General features: G+C 36.1%; 1 protein-coding gene and 1 pseudogene across 1 annotated transcript; both read right to left on the bottom strand.

Moving 5' to 3' along the window:
• On the bottom strand, positions 20,250-21,650 carry LOC109842744 (annotated as a pseudogene).
• On the bottom strand, positions 21,849-22,562 carry LOC109835467 (DNA mismatch repair protein MSH6). The gene has a single exon (XM_020403448.1). The coding sequence runs from the start codon at positions 22,407-22,409 to the stop codon at positions 21,849-21,851; it is 561 nt and encodes a 186-aa protein (XP_020259037.1). The 5' UTR covers positions 22,410-22,562.

Below are 23,669 nucleotides of genomic sequence, written 5' to 3'. Positions count from 1 at the left end.
TGTTACTTAGTTTTTGAACGTGGCATTTTGGTGTTGGGAAGTAACCTTCAGTCTGAAAATTTATACAAAAGATATGGAAAATATGGAAGATATTCAACATGAACTTGAGTAATTCAAAATGGAATCATAGAACAGTCTTTTCCATTTTATTGTTTTATGTTGTTGGACTCCAAATTTTCTCAAGCAAAGCTCGTTGCACTTTTTTAAGTATAAGCTCAACAAAGAATTGGGGCTCGTCAACTTTTTCACGCCTAAGCCTCAAGATTCTAGTACCCAAAAATGTCAATTATAATCTGAATGATTGGATCCGCCGTAGCTTCTTAACAAACGAAGGACGTCGATCAACAGTAGCAGAGATATTCATTCTCACGTGCTCGAACCTTGATGGGGAACAAGGGATTGTAATTCCTCCAGGATGTTGAAACTCAAACTCTGCCTCTGCCTCCTTCAACAGCTCCAAAAACAACGGATGATTAATCTGAATCACTGGCACAACGTACTTGCAGCATTTTTGCTCCTCATCTTCCATCTCATTTCTATCTATTAAATATACCGTCAAATATCCTTTGGGAGATGAAGCAGATGACGGCACATATTTTTCGTAGCATAATCTCGAAGAGGCCCGTTTCAAAATCCTCGTTAGTATCTGCCCCAGTCCAAGGCCTTTCAATTTTTTCATGACTACATCCGAGGCTTGGAGTCCGAGAAAATTTGAGGGAGTATGTCCTTAATTTTTTTAGTTATTTATAGCACAATAGTGTGGAAGTTGAAGACAAGCATCATTTCTCGTGTGAATCGGGCGGCAAGAAAATATGTGTGGTTTTGCTAATCACTTAGCTGGCCGCTCTTGTTTTATTTTACCTATGTTAATAAAACTCTTTTTAGAGAGTTCCTATTTCCTGCCTGGAGTTACCTAGGATTCTGCGAATGAATCTTGCAATTTTATTTGTTCTTTTTTAATGTGTACTGGTATATTTTTGTCTGTTTTTCTTCGTAGTTAAACTTCTTTTTAGTATAGTGTTGCAATGTCTACAAAGGTTTGAGGATGTAATCGATAAATATAGAGCTTTTGGGAGAGAATGAATCTTATTCATTACATTGAGTTGTTTATATACAATAGTAATGAGAGAAGTTCTGGTACCGTAAGCAATGTGGGACTGAAATAAAGAAAAATAAGACAGCCTAATTGCATCATGTAACACACGCTCTCAAACTGTATTTGGGCCCCAAATGCAGTTTGCCGAGAAGAAGTGTGCCTGATGATTTGTTCGCCAGTTAGATGTTGCGGTGTTATCCGGTAAGGGCTTGGACAGAGGCGGTGATGTAGCGACTGTCCTTTGATAGCGGGGACAAAGGAAGCTGAGGTTGTAGACGGTGATGTAGCGACTGTCCTTTGATAGTGGGGACAAAGGAAGCTGAGGTTGTAGCTGTACAGTGGCAATGTGGATAGAGGGAGACGAGGTTGTAGCTGTTCGGTGATAGTGTGGATAGAACGGTGTGGTTGTGGTGATCTGAGGGAGCCTGGCCGGGAAGAGCTTGGTCAGAGGGAGTCTTGATCGGGGGTGTTGGCCAAGGGGGAATGTGGCCATGGATGCTTCCTGGGAGAGAGCTTGGTCGAAGGGGTAGTTGTGTAGCTTGGCGGCGACGATGGCGATGAGTAGAGTGGAGGTCGAAGTTGACAAATGTTGTGGTGAGGAATTCGATTGAACAGGTGATGTGGGCATTTGCTCGATGACCGTGTAAGAAGTGCTGCTGTGGTGCATTGAGGTACAAGCGGTACATATTTGTGTTGTTCGGATGAGTGCGATATATCATCTAACAATTGGGCGGGCGGTGCTAAAACTAGTAGCGAGCGGTGCCAAAGTTTGCCGTAGAGGGAACGAAGCTTGGGCGGTTGAGGGTTTCTCAAGCAGGCGTGATGGCAGCATTGGGGGGGGGGGGGGGGGGGGGGTGATTAGGGTCTTAAGGCAATAATTGTGCAATAAAAATGGAAACAAGCAATACACCACAAAATGAACAATCAAAGTAAATGAGATAGGGTTAGAAATCGTTATCTAAGTGACGCACGATGTGTTAACGAGATTCGGTCCGCTGACCTACGTTCCCGCTCTCCACTCTCGAGGAGAATCCACTACACAACCTGGTTTGAAAGCCGGAACTTCTTCTACACAACGATCTCCACAAGATCTCACTACCACACAGTTGATCTCCAAGATCAAACTCACAACAGTAGTAAATGATGTAAAATCTCTCTCTTTAGAGTAACCCTATGGCAAGGAGAGAGATCACACTTGAAACTTGGGATGTAAACTTGAAAACAGAGAAAAACAGGATTGAAAGTTCAGCTCTTTTGAAAACAGTAAAGCAAAACTCAGGATTTTTAAAATACTTGGGGCAGGTTGAAGAAGAAGGGTATGAGGGGTTTAAATAGGAGAAAACATAGCTGCCAAAACCCATACCCAAATCTCCCCAAATCCCGTAAAAAAAGATTTTTGAAACAGTACTGAAAAACCCGTTGGGGTGAACGGCGGTCGATTGTGGGAATTTCGTGGTCGACCGCGCGAAACTACAGAATCTTATTTTGGCTCTGGACTTCAGGCGGTCGACCGTGGCGGTCGACCGTAAAACTCTCTGGACTTCATCCGGTTGACCGCCACGATCGACCGTGAGCCTCTGAAGAACATATTGAGTCTCTGGACTGCATCCGGTCAACCGTCACGGTCGATCGCAAGCCTCTGACAAACATTCCGAGTCTCTGGACTCAAGACGGTCGACCGTGGCGGTCGACCGCAAACAGATACATGACAAAAAATGTTTTAAAACAGTTTTTGACTCTTTTAAAAAATCTGTAAAAATACTCAATTGATTTCTAAACATTGTGTAACTTTGTAAAATGTTTTCAATACTAAAAACAAACTGTTTAGAAAAGGAATTTTGCGAATAGGTCCTCATACTTATGAAAAACAATATTTTGACAAAAACGCTCAAAAGTACAAGTATGAAAACGTGTGTGTGATATCCCAATTGCTTCAAATAAAATCTACAGCTACTTTCCTATATTCTAGCACTAGAGAGAAAAGAAAAACTAGCAAATATCCTCACATAGAATTATATTTCTTTGAGTCTTGATATTTCTTAAAGTTGATGAAGCTTTTACTTGTATATGTTGTTCTTGATTAACATTTGCTTCATCACATTGCCTCCTCATCCTTTAGATATCTTCGTTGTAGCTCATATTCCATCCAATCCTCCATAAGTGGTACTAAAAAGCTTGATATATATATAAACTATAATATCACTCAACAAGCAATTAGTACCGATAACGGTGGTTATAAATCATCATCAAAACATAAGGGCTAACAATCTTCTCCTATTTGATGATGACAACCAACCATTATATTGGAACAAAATAAATATAGCTTATAGATAGTAGCTCCCCCTATCTATGAGCTCCCCCTAATTATGTGCAACAAATAAGGAGATTTCTCTCCCCCTTTGTCACCATCAAAATGGGGTAAAATAAGTGGTGAGCAAAAAAAATGCATATGATGTGCAACTAATCTAAGCAAACAAACAAAAACTTTTACATAGTGCATAAACCCAAACCATTTCTTATGCGCTAAAAATCATCTTCACTAGGAGGCTTGGTAAAGATGTCCGCTAATTGAGATTTAGTGTCAATATAAACAAGGGAAACATATTGCCTCTCTACATGATCGCGTAAGAAATGATGACGCACATCAATATGCTTGGTTCTAGAGTGCAAAACAGAATTTTTTGAAATATTTATAGCACTAGTGTTATCACAAAAGATTTTTATATTTTAAAAATTCAAATCATAGTCAACTAAACTTTGTTTCATCCATAAAACATGGGCACAACAAAAAAATAAGCCGACGATAATGTATTCCGCTTTCGTAGTGGACAAGATAACACAATTTTGTTTCTTGGGTACCCAAGAGATAAGAGAGTTACCCAAAAATTGACATGTACCACTCGTACTCTTACGATCTACCTTACATCCGGCAAAGTCGACATCACAAAAACCATAAAGATCAAAAGAGGTGCTTTTAGGATAAAATAAACCAAGATCAATTGTACCATTGATATATTTAATAATACGTTTAACCGTAATCAAATGGGACGTATTTGGAGAAGCTTGAAAACGTGCACAAGCACACACACTAAACATGATATCGGGTCTACTAGCGGTAAGATAAAGAAGACTACCTATCATACCTCGATAGAGTTTTTGGTCTACATCCTCACCACTATCATCCGCATCAAGCTTGATACTTGTACTCACGGGAGTTGGTGCATGTTTAGAATTCTCCAAACCGAATTTCTTCACCAATTCTCTAGCATACTTGCTTTGATAAACAAATATACCATCCGTAGTTTGCTTGACTTGGAGCCCGAGAAAGAAAGTAAGCTCTCCCATCATGCTCATCTCAAAATAATCTTGTATAACTTTAGAAAATTCATTGCATAGAGATTCATTAGTAGAACCAAAATTGATATCATCAACATATATTTAAACTAAAATAAAATCATTTTTCCTTTTTTGCACAAAAAATGTATTATCAATTTTTCCTTTCGAAAAACTATTTTCAAAAAGAAAACTAGAGAGGCGAGCATACCAAGCTCTAGGAGCTTGTTTTAACCCATATAAAGCTTTTTAAACCCGGTAAACATGATTAGGAAATGAATGATCCATAAAACCGGGGGTTGCTCAACATATACTTCATCTTCTATAAAACCATTTAAAAAGGTACTTTTAACATCCATTTGAAATAATTTGAAACTCTTAAAGCTAGCCAAAGCCAAAAATATCCTAATAGATTCTAACCTTGCAACCGGTGCAAATGTTTCATCATAGTCTATGCCCTCCTCTTGATTGTATCCTTGGGCAACCAAACGAGCTTTATTTCTTATTACTATGCCATGTTCATCAAGTTTGTTTCTAAAAACCCATTTTGTTCCAATCACACTAGCATTGTTAGGTCTAGGAACTAGTTTCCAAATATTATTTCTTTAAAAATTGTTTAGTTCATCATGCATAGCTAAAACCCAAAACTCATCTTTTAAAGCATCATTAATCTTTTTTGGCTCTATTTAAGATAGGAAGGTAACATTACCACACTCACTCAAAGCCTTTGAGCGAGTTAGAACCCCTTGTGAAGGATTCCCTATTATTTGCTCTTTTGGATGATTTGGTACAAATTTCCATGCTTTGGAGAGTTCTTCTTGCTCTTGCACTTGAATGTTGTTGCTTTCCCCATCCTTTTGAGTATCTATTGAGGGTGTTTCATTTAGTTGTAAGAATTCCAATCCTCCCTCAACATCATCATCATCTTTCCTAGGCAAACTAACTTGTAAACCAATATTAGTCTCATCAAAAGTAACGTTTATAGATTCTTCAATAACTAGAGTTCGTTTGTTGAAGACTCTATAAGCCTTACTTCGGGGTGCATATCCTAGAAAAATGCCAACATCAATTTTAGAATCAAATTTAGCATGGTGATCTTTTGTATTTAAAACAAAATATTTACAACCAAAGATACGAAAATATCCAATAAAATGGATTTTTTTCATAAAAAAGTTCATAAGAAGTTTTCCTAAGCTTTGATCAAATCAAAACACGATTCAAATTGTGGCAAGCCGTATTGACGGCTTCCGTCCAAAAATATTTAGGTAAATCAAAAACATTTATCATTGTTCGGGCAAAAATCTTGTATGGTGCGATTTTTCCGTTCAACAACACCATTTTGTTATGGTGTTCTTAGAGCGAAAAATACATAAGTTATACCATGATATGCACAAAAATTATTAAAAAAACTATTTTGAAATTCACCACCATGATCACTTCTAATTATAACAACTTTCAAATCTTTTTTATTTTTAATTCTTTTGACATAATTTAAAAATTCTTCAAAACATTCATCTTTGCTACCAAGAAAGATTGTCCATGTAAAACGAGAGAAATCATCAATAATAACAAAAACATAGTGTTTGCCTCCTAGAGAGGTAACACGTATAGGACCAAAGAGATCAAGATTAAGTAATTGCAAGGATTTACAAGTTGATATCTCATTAATGGATTTGAAGGTAGACTTAGTTTGTTTACCTTTAGCATAATCTTCGCAAATGGTATCCTTGATGAAATGTAAGTTTGGTAACCCTTTTACAAGATTCTTCTTGGATAATTTGGATATCAACTCCATGTTGGCGTGTCCAAACCTCTTATGCCAAATCCAAGGGTTTTCATCAACCGCCGCAAGGCATTTTACATCTTGATCTATTAGCTCATTCATCTAAAAAATATATACATTAGATTTTCTATTAGCAACAAAAATAATTTTTCCATTTGAGCTAACAATGTATTTATCCGGTTAAAGAAAATATCAAAACCTTTATCACTTAATTGGCTAATGCTAAGAAGATTATGATTCAAGCCACTAACCAAATAAACATCTTATATTACGGGAGAAGGTATCTTACTAATGAATCCAATACCTATGATTTTACCTTTCTCACCGCCACCGAAGAAGACGCTACCTCCTTCAATCCTTGATAGGGTTGCAAATAGTTCTTTGTTGCCCGTCATATGATGTGAGCAACCACTATCAAGGTACCACATCTCTCTATGTTGTGTTCGTGATGTTCCTTACAAGAGATGAAGGTGTAGTAACTTTAGGTACCCAAATCTTGGGTCCTTGGTTGTTAGTAAACTTTAGGTACCCATGTCATTCCATAAGAATCATGATTATCTTTAATCCTACAATGAGTGGAGATATGACAATGTCTCATTCAATATGTTCACACAAAATTTCTCTTGTGTGTAGAAGTATGAGATCTATGAAATCTATTTCTCTCATAGTGATGATGACTAGCATATGCATGAGTAGGTCTAATTCTCTATGAAATCTATTTCTCTCATAGTGATGATGACTAGCATATGCATGAGTAGGTCTAATTCTACCACTTTCAATTTCAAGTCTTTCAATCTTGTGATGATGACTAGCATATGCATGAGTAGGTCTAATTCTACCACTTTCAATTTCAAGTCTTTCAATCTTAAATCTTAATTGTTTGTTTTCAAAATCAAGATCCCCTAGCAATTCATCTTTTAAAGCAAGAGATGATTGTAATTGCTCAAGTTTAGAATTACAAGAAGTATGCAATTTTTTAAAGGAAGAGTATTCTTTTGTTATTCTTTTAAACTCAATGTTTAACTCTTATAAAGTGGTTGCTAGATCACATTGCATGTAAAATGATTCACTTTCGGTATCGGATATTACCTCCTTTTCATAAGCCATAAAACAAATGTTAGGATCATGAATAGCAATCTTTGCTCCTTCTTCATTGCTATCCGAATCGCTTGGTTCGGATTCCTCCCTTCCGGCATACATGGCTTTCTTCTTCTTGTATTTCAAATATTTCTCCTTGAGCTTATGGCAATCTTTGGTAATATGACCCGGTTCATTGCATTCAAAGCATTTTTCTACACGTGAAAAAAATTTGTTGTTAGATCGGGGATTAAACTTCTTATTCATTCTTATGAGTCTTGATATTCTTCTAGAGAGGTAAGCCACTTCTCTAGAAAAATTAACTTCACTCACCGATGATGAGGAGTTATCACTAGCTCCCTTGAGAGCTATGGTCTTCATTTTTGGTGATGGCTCCTCACTTTCTCGTGGGGGCACTTCCTCTTTCTCCTTCCCTTTGAGCTTCTTCTCATGAATCTTAAGCTTGCCAATGAGGCTATCAAGAGCTAGAGTAGTAAGATCATGAGCCTCCTCTATGGCCGTAGCTTTGGGTTCCCATGCCGGAGTCAATGAGCGAAGGATCTTGTAGTTCGTCTCTTGGATAGTCAATTTCTTGTCAAGACCATGCAATTCATTGATAATGTTAGTAAAATGAGAAAACATAGCATCAATGGATTCATTAGGAAGCATTTTAAATAACTCATAGTCATGCATAAGCCCACTAATCTTAAACTCCTTAACTTGGGGGGTTCCTTCATGTGTGATACATAATTTTACCCAAATTTTATGTGCGGTTTCACATGTGGAGACCCTATCGTACTCATTGGGGGAAAGTGTGACGCCACTGGGTTCACACAAGGCTGCAGTCCAAGGTAAAACCATAGATGTTAAACCTGCCATGCACCCACACTGTGCATAAACATGTTTCACCAATCACGGTAATATCCTCTAGTAGAACCAAATAGAAGTGCAGGTACAAACAGGCAAAATAAAGGGAATAAATGTAATAAACATGATATTGAAGAGATATCTCATAAATGAAAAGAATCATGTCTCAACTATAATACATCTGATATCTGAATAATAAAAATATCTCAACATGAATCAACTAAAAATCGTACTAAGGCACATTGCCTTTACAATATGAATATGAAACTCTAATGTCTGGATAAAACTCAAAACTACAGTGGAGTCTCTATAAGTAAAAATATGCGACGGTGACTATGCCGGAACTCCGTCACCCTACGGCTCTCCGAAACTTCGAACTACCTAAAAAGTAATTTAAAAGAAAAAGAATAATAACAAGAGCATCAGAGTGCTACAGCAAGATTACCTCCACCCGCCCCCAGGGAAAGGGCTGCTAGATGGAGTGAAGGCTCTATCTATTAAGTATAGTCTACCTAGATTCATTTTTTCCATATCTAAGTGGAATTAACATTTAGAAACCTACAACACGAGACGTAGTACGTTGAGCGAAATAATCCAAACAAGGAAACCTTCATGTATATACCATAAGTCTCAAATTGTAGATATCTAAACATTAATACCGAACTAAGAAAAGACAATCTAATGAAACCAATAATTAGAAATCCATAACACGAGACTGGTACGTCGAGCGAAATAATTCAAACAAGGAAACCTTCATGTATATACCATAAGTCTCAAATTGTGAATCTCTAATCATTGATCCCAACTAAGAAGTAAAGAAGGTAGTAAAAGAAATAAGATATTAACACATCGTATTTATAATATCTTCAACTATCACTGGAGAGATAGAATGAAATACCAACACATAATTTTGTATACTTTCAAAAGTAACGTATCTCAGTCATACAGTTCAGTAATAGGTCGTATTCATAATCGGCATCTGCCATGCTTAGGCTATCAAGTAATTGTCTCAGTGCAACGAACTACCCTGTAGGTATCCTGAACTGTGTACACGGCTCATTAGTCTCATCGCGATCTTAGTGCGTACCATGAATGCGGGACGGACTACCAAATATGCATCCTACAAATACGGCTCACGAGCCTCATCACACCCTAGTGTGGGATGAACGGCTAGATCAAGACTCCTAAAATCCGACTCAATGGCCTGTACATATGGAATATCGACGCACTACCTCATGTAGTACTGAACTGAGCTCATCAACGATATCCACCTCATATAAATTTTTGTATCTATGGTATGTCGACGCACTATCCCATATAGTACTGAGCTATGCTCATCAATGACATTCACCTCATGTATAAATCGTTTATATCTGGTATGTCGACGCACTATCCCATATAGTACTAAGTTGTGCTCATCAACGACATCCAACAAGTATATAAACGATATCTAATTCAAATATGATCAAATCAAAATTCATCATAATCCCCTTAGGATTCTTAAATATATAACATAACATATTCATGACTATACGTGTAACATCAAGCGGCTCAAAACTCCACGAACGTACCTCAAAACGGCGTAACACAGCTCCACAAAACGAGCAGGAAAAATAGACAGGATATCTGTTAGTAAAACAAGCATATCTTTCTCTAGGAAAACTATTTTTACAAATGGTTTTATGTTTCGAAAACTAGATTCACACAACTTTCAAATGGAATAAATTTGGTTCAGTTTGGAGTTCATTTGTAATCCCAAATCTCTAGTTAAATATTTTATATGTGTAGCCATTTTTCTGCAGGACATGTTGTTAGTAAACATAACATATCTTTCTCTATACAAAGTCTTTTTAAAAATGGTTTTCTGTTTTAGAAACGAGATACATATAGCGTTCATTTGAAACTAGTTTGGTTAAATTTGGAGTTTGTTTGCTATCTTAAACTCTTAATTAAAAATTATACAAGTACTAAAGTTTTCTGCAGAAAAACATACATATAGTACATCACTTAAATTTGTCATATATGACTAAAATTATGAAAAACCCTAATGATCATGATCATGATACTATTATAAACAGTAAGAAAAGATTATTCATCTAGCATTTATTTTAAGGTTTACTATCAAAAATCTGACTTTTAACACATCGGGTTAAGATTAAAGCATGAAAACACATGTGAGGATCTCAATTCTCTGTCGATTCTGTTGGCCTTCTTGTTTTGATGATGATTTAATAAATAATTTATATCTAATATTGTTTGTCTAGTGCTTGTATTTTGTTATTTATTATAGACAAACAATATGTTGGAGGATTGATGAAATAGAGCTTCAACGATCATATTCAAAGGAGAGTGGTGGAATATCGGTGAAGCTTATGCAATTCTAGTTCAAGATCCAAGTTCATCTTCATCCGCAAGTGTACCAAGTCGAGCTTATTAAAGATCAAGATCTAGCTTGGGTAACTAGTTTAGGATTTATATTATGTGTGTTAAGTACTCTAAGCTCAATTATCTATACACACACATTTATTGGTTTCTTCGTATATATATATATAAGCTTGGGTAATTTAGTTTAGGTTTTATATTATGTGTGTTAAGTACGTTAAGCTCAATTATCTATACACACACATCTATTGGTTTCATAGTATATATAGTTAAATATATATATACATAAGTTTTGGTTTCTATGCATATATATAGTTTTATATATATATACATACATAGTTTTTAAGCTTTCATGTTTCTAAATATGAAATCACATGTTTCATATCTATTATTGTGTTTTAGAATATAATGCATAAAATATGCAATTTTGTGAAAATATTGTTTTTTTAGTTTTTGGACTTAACAATAATCATATACATATTTTATTAAGTCTATATAATCATTGTGCAAAGTTTCAAAACATGGTTTAGCCTAAATGTCAAAATTCACATGTTTACATTTTTGTGTTTTGGACTATTTTGCAAAATGATGATTTTTCACAAATGGGAAATGCAATTTGGAAAATTCTTTTTGTAACATGTTCATTTACATGTTTATATACATTTCCCAAAGTTTTATTATTTTTGGACTTCATTTGTTATTTTTAACAATTTTCCAAAAGTCAAAAAATATATTTTCAAACTTGTTTTTTCTGTTGTGTCAGTTCGCGGTCGACCGCCATGAGTTCAGAAGCTCAGATATGTTTTATGGGGCTCGCGGTCGACCATAAGACGGTCGATCGCAACGAGTCAGAGACTTCGACCGCCGCGGTCGACCGTCGCTTGTCCAGAGCCTTTTTATGTTTCTTTGTTGCTCACGATCGACCGCCGCGGTCGACCGCCGATCTGTTAGTTCTGTTCTAACGGCTATTTCTTGTTACCGTTGGCTGGGGCTTTTTTGTCATTTGTTTGGGGTTTTTGCTGTTGTTTCCTCTTCCTATATAAACCCCCAAACCCCCTTCATCTCAGCAACCACAAGAGTGTATTTTTAAAACAAGTTTAAAGAGTTTTAAACAATGGTTTAAGTTTGGTTTAAGAAGCTTTTAAGCATTTAGAAGTTTGAGTTTGTGAAATTAATTTCACAAGAGCTTGAAGAGATCATCTATTGGTATTTGGGCATCCAACTATTCTCCTTCCATCTCTTGTCATCTATCGAGAAGTTTTCTAACTCTTTTCTCTAGCAATTTTATTATTGATTTTCATATTCTTATTATTGTTAGTTTGTTATTTGAGTTAGATTTGATTTTATCTCATTGTTACACACACTCACTTGAGTTTATTGTATTTGCATTCATATTATATTTTGGGTTGGTGAGAGTTGTAACAATTGAATGTGAGCTTTCATTGTATTCTCATCCATAGTAGAGAACAAACATTTATTGTATTGAGCCTTATTATGAGAATCACTTTATAATACACTTGTACACCAAGAGAAGTGTGTGGCGAGAGTCGGGGATCGTCCTAAGAGGAATGGTGTCAGTTGACGAACCTAGGGAGAGGCTGTAACCGAGCACTTGAGGGAGACATGTCTAGTTCAACACTTGTGAGGGTGTAGAGTGTGATTGCAAGAGTGTCGATTGTAAAGTTTTCGGTTTGCTAGAAAACTGAGTGTGAGGTGTAAACGTTATTCGGGTGAACGTAGAAAACCCGATTGTGATAGTGGATTTCTCCCCGGGAGTGGGGAGCGGAGACGTAGGACGGAAGGTCCGACCTCCGTGATCATATTGCTTGTTTGAGTTTGTCTTTGGCGTATTTGTTTTTGCATTTATCTTATATCGTCATTTGTGCATTGCTTATTTATTTCATCCACTATCTTGTTTAGATTTTTGTTTTCCCTTGTGTTAGTTTATATATATCCTTGCATATATTTTTTATCATATAGGATATATCTCATTGTTCATCTTGCTTATCCTAGCTCATATAACTTGTTGTATTTCATACTTGCTAGGATAACTTGTTAATTAATTTTCATTGGCATATAATCGGATTAGATTAGTATAAGACCCTAATCAACCCTCCTTCTAGGGTCTAACAATTGGTATCAGAGCTTGGTGCTCTTTGATTTAAGGTCTAATCACCTTGAGTTAAAGATCTACGTTATCTTATTTGTGCTAATCTAGTTATGATTACTTTTGTCTTGCTTGCATATTTTCATATATATATCATGAATATGAATATGTTTCGTTTAGGCTATGATTCAAATGTTGCTCCAAAATTTAGAAATTTCCCTTATGCTCAATGGTGCTCTAAATTTAAAATATTTGTTGAATCTAGAAATATTGACTTATGAGAAGTTATTAATTGTGCTTATACTGTGCCCACATTGGAGAAATCCAAGTGGAGAAATCTTGATGAGAAAATATTTTCAATGATTAAGCTTTTGTTAGAATTTTTTGCTTAATGCTTTTGACTCATCCTTTTCTAACAAATTTGTTCATTTTGATAGTGCTTACAAACTTTGGAAATTTATTGAAGCACATCAAGGGGACTTGGAGGCTTGGAGGCAATCCGACAAGCTTTGAAGGATTCTTCTTCAAGTTCATGTGGAGCATCATGCACATGGCCACAAGAGGATAACTCTTGTGTAGTAAGCGATTCTGATTCCGAAAATGATTTATCTATTGATGAACTCGCTTGTGCATATGAGAAATTATCGCATGCCTACACTAAATTGCAAAATAATTTTATTGATCTTAAAAGCAAGCATGTTAGTTTAAAATCCGATCATGAGAAGCTAGTCTCCAATTTTGATATCATTTCTCAAGAAAATGTTGCTCTTAAAGAAATTAATGATATGTTAAAATTAGAAAATAAAAAATTGACTTCATCCATTTCTAGCTTAACTCATGCTAATAAAGATGTCATGCTAGAAGTAGAATTCATTAGAAATGAATTTCATTCTTTTAAGAATAACCATATATGCTCTACTTCTATTATCAATGATGTTATGACCAATAATGAATTGAATCTTATGAAAAACCGCATATCATACTTAGATTCAACTTTTAACACATGCATTGATAATCATAAGAAACTTATGGACAAGCGTGCTAAATCTAGTGTCATAACTTATAAATCACCTACACACTATGCACACTTGTATAGCAAAGTTTACAAATACTCTATTTGCGGTCGTAAAGGCCACCTTGCTAAATTTTGCTATGATGCACACAAACCTAAGATTGCTAATACTCCATGTGCATCTCATAAGGCTTCTTCATCATCACATATACACACACATGCACCCATTGTTCATCATAAGCATGGTAATGTGTATCATTGTGATTTTTGTGGTAGAGTTGGTCACTTAGCTAAGTTTTGTTTTGATTTGCGAAAAGTTTCTAAATCGTAAAATATTTTAAGTAGACCAACATTATTTCAAAATGTTTCTCATTTGCAAAATAATCTTAAAAGACCATCTTTATTTGCAAATGTTCCTCGTGCACATCCACATGGTCAACATAACCAAATGCATCCTCTTCATTGCACTTATTGTAATCGAATGGGTCATTTCCATAATTATTGCTATGACCAGACCCGTGCACTAAATGCACCCAAATGGGTTCATAACCCTAGGGCTTTGAGCTTGAATGATAGGGATCATGTCCCTAAATCTTTTGGTACCAAGAGTTCTTGGGTACCAAAACAAATTTAATTTTTATACCAAGATTTTTAGTGTTTTTCTTTCTCTTTTTCTTGGTTTTGAAAAAATTATATTTTAAACTTTTATGAAAACAAATTTTTTTGGTCAAATTCTTTTGTTTTCATGATTATTGGTTTTGTTTTGATGAGAGGTTTATGTTTATATAACCCCCTGGATTTATTGGGTGTTTATTCCCAAATTATGTTTACCGGATGCTAGAATGATTATATGGGTTGGAACAAGCTTAAGAGCTTGATATATTGTTACCTCTCTTGAAATTCTTTTGTTAAAGATCTTGTTTTTATTTGTTTCTTTGAATTCATTATACTTCACTTATATGATGATAATTATGTGTTTGTGCTTATGGATCATCTAAGTGTGCCTTATAATGCATTCTATATGTGGTTTGATCAAGTTCTACAAAGAAAGTTCTATTTATTGATCAAATATTGTTTTTGGATATAAACCTTAATTTATGATTTCTTTTGGTTGATTTTTTTTAATTTGAAAACTTTTTGCGTGATTCTCATGTTCTATCTTTTGATTTCATAAATCTATTTTTATACACTATGTTTTTATAATTGTGTAATGAGACACTTCTTTCATAAATGATATATCTATATGTGTTCTCATTGTCCTCTTGTATGTGAGTAATATTCAGCATATTTTTCATCTATGCTTGCTCACATGCTTTGCCTTAGCCTTCATTTCATACATTCATTAAGGCATTTTGATAGGGGGAGCAATCCCTATATCTTTCTATGTGTTATACTCACCCATGCATATTGTTAAGGGGAGCTTTCGCTCTCTTAATTCTTTTGTCCCCCTTTTTTGATGTTGTCAAAGGGGGAGAAATATTGTGAGTATATTCTTTCTTGTTTATATGCATGTGAATTATAATTTATATATTCATTTCCTTTCATGCATATATCTTTTTTGTAAATTGTTTGTCATCATCAAAAAGGGGGAGATTGTTGGCCTTCTTGTTTTGATGATGATTTAACAAATAATTTACATCTAATATTGTTTGTCTAGTGCTTGTATTTTGTTATTTATTGTAGACAAACAATATGTTGGATGATGGATGGAATAGAGATTCAACGATCATATTCAAATGAGGTTGGTGGAATATCGGTGAAGCTTATGCAATTCTAGTTCAAGATCCAAGTTCAGCTTCATCCGCAAGTGTACCAAGTCGAGCTTATTGAAGATCAAGATCTAGTTTGAGTAACTAGTTTAGGATTTATATTATGTGTGTTAAGTACTCTAAGCTCAATTATCTATACACACACATTTATTGGTTTCTATATATATATATAATATATATAGTCATATATATATATATATAAGTTTTGGTTTCTATGCATATATATAGTTATATATATACATACATATGTTTTGAGTTTTTATGGTTATATATATGAAATTCTATATTTCATATTTTCTATTATGTTTTTGAAAACATTGCATAGAATATGCAATTTTATGAAAATATTGTATTCTTAGTTTATAGACTTCAATATCAGTTTATACATGTTTTACTAAGTCTACAAAAACATTTCACAAAGTTTCAAAAGTTGGTTTATGTCAAAACATCAAAATTCAAGTATCTCATATTTTCATGTTTTGGACTAGTTTGTAAAATGTAGATTTTTCACAAATAGGAAATGCAATTGGAAATTCCTTTTTGTAAATGTTTCATTTACAATGTATATATACATTTCCCAAAGTGTTATTTATTTTGCGAACTTCATGTGTATATTTTTCATTAATTTTTCAAACCAGCTTCACTAATATGCTTTTAAAACCTGTCCATCTGAAGTAATCTGTCCGCGGTCGACTCACGGTCGACCGCTATTCGAGTCAGAAACTACAGAATATGTTTTTATGGCTCTGCGGATCGACTCGTGGCTGCGCGTCGACCGCCAGCGATGTCCAAGAGACTTTCACGGTCGCACCTGCCGCGGTCGCGTTCGCCTGTCCAGAGCCTTTTTTATTTTCTTTGTGCTCGCTGGTCGATCGCCGCGGTCGACCGCCGCGGTCGCCGCGCCGGCTCCATCGCCCTGCGGCGACCGCGGAATCTGCAGTTCTGTCGTTAACGGTATTCTTATTCCTGTTGGTAGGGCGCTTTTTGTTATTTGTTCTAGGGTTTTTGCTGTATGTTGTCCTCTTTCCTATATACAACCCCCAAACCCCCTTTCTATCTCAGCAACCACAAGAGTGTATTTTTAATCAAGTTTAATAAAGTTTTTAACAAGGGTTTTAGTTTGGTTTAAGTGTGTTTAAGAAGCTTTTAAGCATTTGGAAGTTTGAGTTTGAGAAATCAATTTCACAAGAGCTTGAGGAGATCATCTATTGGTGTTTGGGCATCCAACTATTCTCCTTCCATCTCTTGTCATCTATCGAGAAGTTTTCTAACTCTTTTCTCTAGCAATTTTATTATTGATTTTCATATTCTTATTATTGCTAGTTTGCTATTTGAGTTAGATTTGATTTTATCTCATTGTTACACACACCCACTTGAGCTTATTGTATTTGCATTCATAATATATTTTGGGTTAGTGAGAGTTGTAACAATTGAGTGTGAACTTTCATTGTGTTCTCATCCATAGTAGAGAACAAACATTTATTATATTGAGCCTTATTGTGAGATTCACGCTTTCATTGTGTTCTCATCCATAGTAGAGAACAAACATTTATTATATTGAGCCTTATTGTGAGATTCACTTTGTAATACACTTGTACACCGAGAGAAGTGTGTGACGAGAGTCGGGGATCGTCCCAAGAGGAGTGACGTTGGTTGACGAACCTAGGGAGAGGCTGTAACCGAGCACTTGAGGGAGACACGTCTAGTTCAACACTTGTGAGGGTGTAGAGTGTGATTGCAAGAGTGCCGATTGTAAAGTTTTCGGTTAGCTAGAAAGCCGAGTGTGAGGTGTAAACGTTATTCAGGTAAACGTAGAAAACCCGGTTGTGATAGTGGATTTCTCCCCGGGAGTGGGGAGCTGAGACGTAGGACGGAAGGTCCGAACTCCGTGATCATATTGCTTGTTTGAGTTTGTCTTTGGCGTATTTGTTTTTGCATTTATTTTATATCGCCATTTGTGCATTGCTCATTTATTTCATCTACTATCTTGTTTAGATTTTTGTTTCCCCTTGTGTTAGTTTATATATATCCTTGCATATATTTTTTATCATATAGGATATATCTCATTGTTCATCTTGCTTATCCTAGCTCATATAACTTGTTGTATTTCATACTTGCTAGGATAACTTGTTAATTAATTTTATTTGGCATATAATCGGATTAGATTAGCATAAGACCCTAATCACCCCCCTCTAGGGTCTAACAGATTCTCCTAGCTTCAATTCTGGCCATTGTTGAACCTGAAACAACTCCAAGAAGAGAAAATTGAGATAGTTGAGAGAGATGTAGACAGGAAGTGAGAGAGAATTGAGATTGAGAGGAAGAAGTTTAGAGAGATGAAGAACAGAGGTTAAATTTGAGAAAAAGAACAATTCTAATTTCATTCATGATGATCTTCATTCTCTTACAAACTCCATTTATACAATACCCCTCAAAGCTCAATGCTCAAAGCTCGTGCAAGCCTGTGCACGTGCACCAACAGAACAACCAGAAAAAGAACAAGAAAACTAACTACCTGTAACTGAATTAACTACACTTTATTCCAAGCCCTTGTAGTTAAGAAGTCTTTGCATAATATGTTAGACCCTAGAAGGGGGTGATTAGGGTCTTATGCTAATCTAATCCGATTATATGCTAATTAAAATTAATTAACAAGTTATCCTAGCAAGTATGAAATATAACAAAATATATAAGCTAGGATAAGCAATGTAAACAAGGGATATATCCTATATGATGAACACAAGGGGTAAACAATGTGAACTAGATAGTGGATCATATAAATAATGAGCTAATGACAATGGCGATAAGAAATATAAACACAAGTATAAATAAACGTCAAAGCACACTCAAACACAAGATATGATCACGGAGTTCGGACCTTCCGTCCTACGTCTCCAATCCCCACTCCCGGGGAGAAATCCACTATCACAACCGGGTTTTCTACGCTCACCCGAATAATATTTACAGCTCACAATGTCGGTTTTCAATGCTCACCGATCAACGTCACTCCACACAATCGGTTTTCTAGTTCACCGAAAACTTCACAACACACTCGGTTTTCTAGCTCACCGAAAACCTTACAACACTCACAATGTAACAAATATAAATTTGTTCTCTACAATAGATGAGAACACAATGTAGGCTCACTCTTAATGTTACAACTCACCACAAGTCAAATTATACTAAGTATGAAAATACAATAAGCTCAATGGTTGTGTGTGTAAACAATGAGATAAAACTAAATCAAATCTAAACTCAATGCAAAATCTAGCTTATGGAAATGTAAATCAAACATATAAATAGCTAGATATGAGTTTAGAAAAACTTCTCTAAATAACAAGATGGAGAGATGGAGATGAAGCCCAAACAAGAAGATGATATCCTCCACTTGTGAAAACTTCTTCACCAACTAAACAAACACTAAACCACACTTAAACCCTTGTTTAAAACTTGTTTAAAACTTTCTTAAAACATTTCTTTTATAATGAAAAACTGAGGTATAAGGGGGTATTTATAGCCTCCCAATACCTCAAACAAAAGCCCAAACCAAAAGACCAAAAACCCCTCCAACGGATACAAAAAAATAGCCGTTATAGGCATTCTGGGAGCTGGGCGGTCGACCGACCTTTTTTTCGGTCGACCGCTCGCACTGTTCAAACCTGGAAAAGTTCCAGAGACATTTCCGGTCGACCGGTCCGGTCGACCGGAGTTACTGTAGTAGTGCGCAGATGTTTTGTAAAATCAATTTAAAATAGTAAATTAACTCCAACAATTATGAAATTTTGTGGGAATGTTTTGGACATGTAGAATAACATGTCAGAGAAAGAATATCCGAAAAATAGTTTCCCAGTTGAGAGAAATAAATATTTTAACACAAATTTACAGTTTCTGAAAAACTGTTAACATATACGAATATTTTAACACAAATTTACAGTTTCTGAAAAACTGTTAACATATACGATTTTGTAAAATCAATTGGCACAGTAAATGTTAACATATACGATTTTGTAAAATCAATTGGCACAGTAAATCAACTCCAAAAATAGTAAAAACGGGAGGAAAGTTTCTAAACATGTAGATAAACATGTCAGAGAAAGAATTTTTCAAATATGACTTCCCATTTGTGAAAACTCATCAGTTTTGTAAAACATACACGAACATGTGCACGAACGAAAACGTGAATTTGTAAATTCCTTTAAACATAACAAATCAATTCCAAACTTGATGAAACTTTGAAAAATATTTGCAAATGATATTTTGAACATGTTACAAAAAGAATTTTCCAATTTGTATTTCCCAATTGTGAAATCTCATTATTTTGCAAAAGTGTTCAAAACATGAAAAAGTGATATACATGAAGTTTGATGTTTTGACATAAACAATGTTTTGAAACTTTACACAATGATTATATAGGCTTGATAAAATATGTATATGATGATTGTTAAGTCTATAAACTGAGAATATAATATTTGAGCTTAGAAACCAAATACATGTGTGTATATGATATTGAGCTTAGAGTATATAACACACATAATATAAAATCTATAAACTACATTACCCAAGCAATCTTGATCTTCAATAAGCTCTTCTTGGTAAACTCGCGGATGAAGCTTGAACTTGATCTTTAACTTTGAATTGCAAGGCTTCACTCCACTATTCCGCCAACCTCCATTGGATATGATCGTTGAAGCGCATATTCCATCCAACCTCCAACTACGTTGTTTGTCTATAATAAATAAGAAAACACAAATACTAGACAAACAACATTAGTGGTAAATTGTTTGTTAAACATCATCAAAACAAGAAGGCCAACATAATAGTCCCTCCTCTCCTGTATCAACTTTGTATATTAATCCATATCTTCAAGCTTCCTTTCCCGTTGCTTGTTCCCAGTTCAAGCATCAGTTTTAAGTCCACCATCTTCAATTCCTACTCCTAATAATTCCCTCCCCTTAAATTGGGCCTTGTCTCAAGGTTCATTGTAGGAAACCTCCTATAGCAACCAGAGCAGCTGAGACGGAAGGAATTGAGGCTCCATTGAAGGTTTAGGCATCTCCTCACTGAGGTTGAGCTTGTGAAGGCAAAGATTGGGCAGTCTGGGCGACAACGAGAAAGAAAAGAAGCCATATGACCAGTTTTTGTGTAAACAAACAGAGCATCCACCCCCAAATTGTTCGCCATTTTTTGCAGCTGAATTGCAAATCTCTTCTGAGATTTTATCTGTGAAAGATGATGCCACATTCTGGAGCTCCATAGCTTCACGACGCTTCTCTTCTCTCCACCCGGCCTCGTTCAATCCTTAGGCTCACACTTCTTAGAACAATTAAAGCCTTTTCTAGGTATTGGCCCATGACAGACTTACCAGGAAGCATCACTGCATCAGCCCTTTGCCTTACAGCTTCAGAAACATCAGCAACTTCAGCTCGTGTAGGTATAGGATACTCAACCATAGACTCCAGGAGTTGAGAAGCAACAATGACTGGCTTATTCAGCTGCATACACATTTTAACAACCCTGTGCTGAGCTGAAGGAACCTGTTCCAATGGAACTTGAGCGCCCAAGTCTCCTCGTGCTACCAAGGCTCCATTTGAGGCCTGGATGATTTCTTCTAAGTTCTTCAAGGAATCAATAATCTCAATTTTTGTGAGCACCGAAATGTTACTGACCCGACATCTAGCAGCTATGTAACCTTTGAGATGATTGATGACTTCTACAAACTTGACAAATGAAACTGCAATGAAGTCCAGACCTTCAACAATCCCAAAGTCTATGTCTAGCCAGTCCTTAGGAAATATTGTAGGAAGCATGGCATTGCGTTCTCGAACTAGACTACCATCTCTCCAGAAAGTAAGATTAGCTCATGGAAGTAGCAGTCCAGAATCAGTACAACGACATTTAACATCCGGTCCAAGCTTCTCAACCACCTTAAACCTTACCATTCTTCCATCCACAAGAAGGTCATCACCAACCTTAACATCTTCAACAAAGCCATCATAATTGACAATGATGGTGTGGTCTGGGAGTGGCGAGCTAAAAGCTCTGATAGTGAATGCCCATATTTCACCATCCTTACTGGAGACCCATTGTTTCCCAATCTCCACCCATTTATGCTTGACTGCTTGGGACGAATCCATCTTGAAAATCTGACCACCAACTTTTTCCTCGAGCTCGGCCCTCGAGATCCCCTTAGGAGGCACAACTGAAGAAACCTGAGCCTCCCGCGATCCGTTTAAAGCATACAACGCCGTCTTCTTAGTCTTCTTCTTCTTGCTTGAGATTGGCCATAGTGGATTCTTGATCTTTGGCTTTCTCTTGCTTGAGATTTGCCATGGTGGGTTCTTGAGCTTGGGCTTTCTTCTTGTTTTCTTTGAAGTACCAGAAGTATCATCGAAGGATAATTTTCCAGGATTAGAAGCTCCATTTCACGGTCTACCTCTAGGTCTTGAAACATCTTTGCTGCCTGAATCCTTGCCACTTTTAGATTGCGCTTGCGATTTGGATTGTTTTGATGTTGTACTCGAACTGCCTTTCACCTTCTTGCTCTGAGAAATTTCTGCATTCCCTTCGGCTTTCCGTTTCCCCACATCTTTTCTTGAGTCACTTTCGACGTGTTCCCAGCGCTCGTCCATCAGCAGCAATACCTTGATTTCACCATCTTCATAGGCAACCATATGTTTCTTTGTATCAGGATCATATGAATCGACAACGCCTTCATAAAACTCCTTATCATCCGGCCACCACACTTTGATCTTGGAACCAACCAGGCTTGCATCCTGTTTCTTTTTGTTATCAGGAGTATAAGATATATCTTCTGTCTTGAGAGGGTGCTTCCTTCTAGACCTTAGCTTAACACTATCATCAAAATCGGCTTGATCTACACTAGGTGCCTTTGAAGTAGACCTCAGTGAAGAATCCATGTCCTTCAAAGTTTGTTCTCCATCTATATCTTTTCCTGCAGTGTCTTGTTCCTTTTGCTGCTTCATATGTGACTTCCATTTCCTTCCTGAAGTTTCTATATGTGCAGATGCAGAAACAGGTGGCTGAGCTATTGCATCAACATCAGTACTCTTCGCACTTGCCTTTGACCTAGGTGGCCATCTTCCTTTGTTTCTTCCAAAATTTGAAGGATTCTCAACAGAGGCTGGGAAAGCAACAAAAATGTTCTTGGAATAGATCTGACGATCATCCCTTGGCACAGACCCTAAGATTTCTTGGCCAATATCCTTGGAAATTTGTATGGCTAATCGACAACAACCATCATAAATGTTGCGTCATTGTAGAGAATTCATTACGTCCACCGCATTTTGATGGGATTGAAATTGTATAAGAGCTTGAAAGCCAACTGTCTCCTGAAGAATGACGATCTTCTCTACAAACCCATATGGAGAAAACACTTGATGCAACACTTCGTCCGTTATAGGATAGATCATCGTGTGAATGGTGATGACGAGGATTCGATTGGGTTGCGAATCCTAATCTGTGAAGCTCTTGCTCATTTCTTGGCTTGGATTCTTGGATTTCTTGAATTCTTGAACAAAAATCTGAAACCTGAGAAGACAACTCATCCATGGCTACCCTCAATTGATGTTGGGATCGACCAAGCTCGGAGAAGGATCGATCATGCTCTGATACCAATTGTGAGGATCTCAATCCTCTATCGATTCTCCTAGCTTCAATTCTGGCCATGGTTGAACCTGAAACAACTTCAAGAAGAGAAAATTAAGATAGTTGAGAGAGATGTAGACAGGAAGTGAGAGAGAATTGAGATTGAGAGGAAGAAGTTTAGAGAGAAGAAGAACAGAGGTTAAATTTGAGAAAAAGAACAATTCTAATTTCATTCATGATGATCTTCATTCTCTTACAAACTCCATTTATACAATACCCCTCAAAGCTCAATGCTCAAAGCTCGTGCAAGCCTGTGCACGTGCGCCAACAGAACAACTAGAAAAAAAACAGGAAAACTAACTACCTGTAACTGAATTAACTACACTTTATTCCAAGCCCTTGTAGTTAAGAAGTCTTTGCATAATAGTCCCTCCTCTCCTGTATCAATTTTGTATATTAATCCATATTTTCAAGCTTCCTTTCCCGTTGCTTGTTCCCAGTTCAAGCATCAGTTTCATCTCCACCATCTTCAATTCCTGCTCCTGGCAACACATATTCAACATCATATTAATCATCTACACTAGTTATTTAACTATGGGGATAGGTTAGGATGAAGATAATCTTACCTCAAATGTCGT

Source organism: Asparagus officinalis, chromosome 1 (assembly GCF_001876935.1).
Source record: "Asparagus officinalis chromosome 1, Aspof.V1, whole genome shotgun sequence".
Taxonomy (NCBI): domain Eukaryota; kingdom Viridiplantae; phylum Streptophyta; class Magnoliopsida; order Asparagales; family Asparagaceae; genus Asparagus; species Asparagus officinalis.
This window is presented reverse-complemented; position numbering and strand designations above follow the sequence as displayed.

What these genes read in the sequence shown, in the direction of transcription:
- LOC109835467 (XM_020403448.1), bottom strand. Translation starts at nt 22,409, where the DNA reads ATGAAGCAGCAAAAGGAACAAGACACTGCAGGAAAAGATATAGATGGA.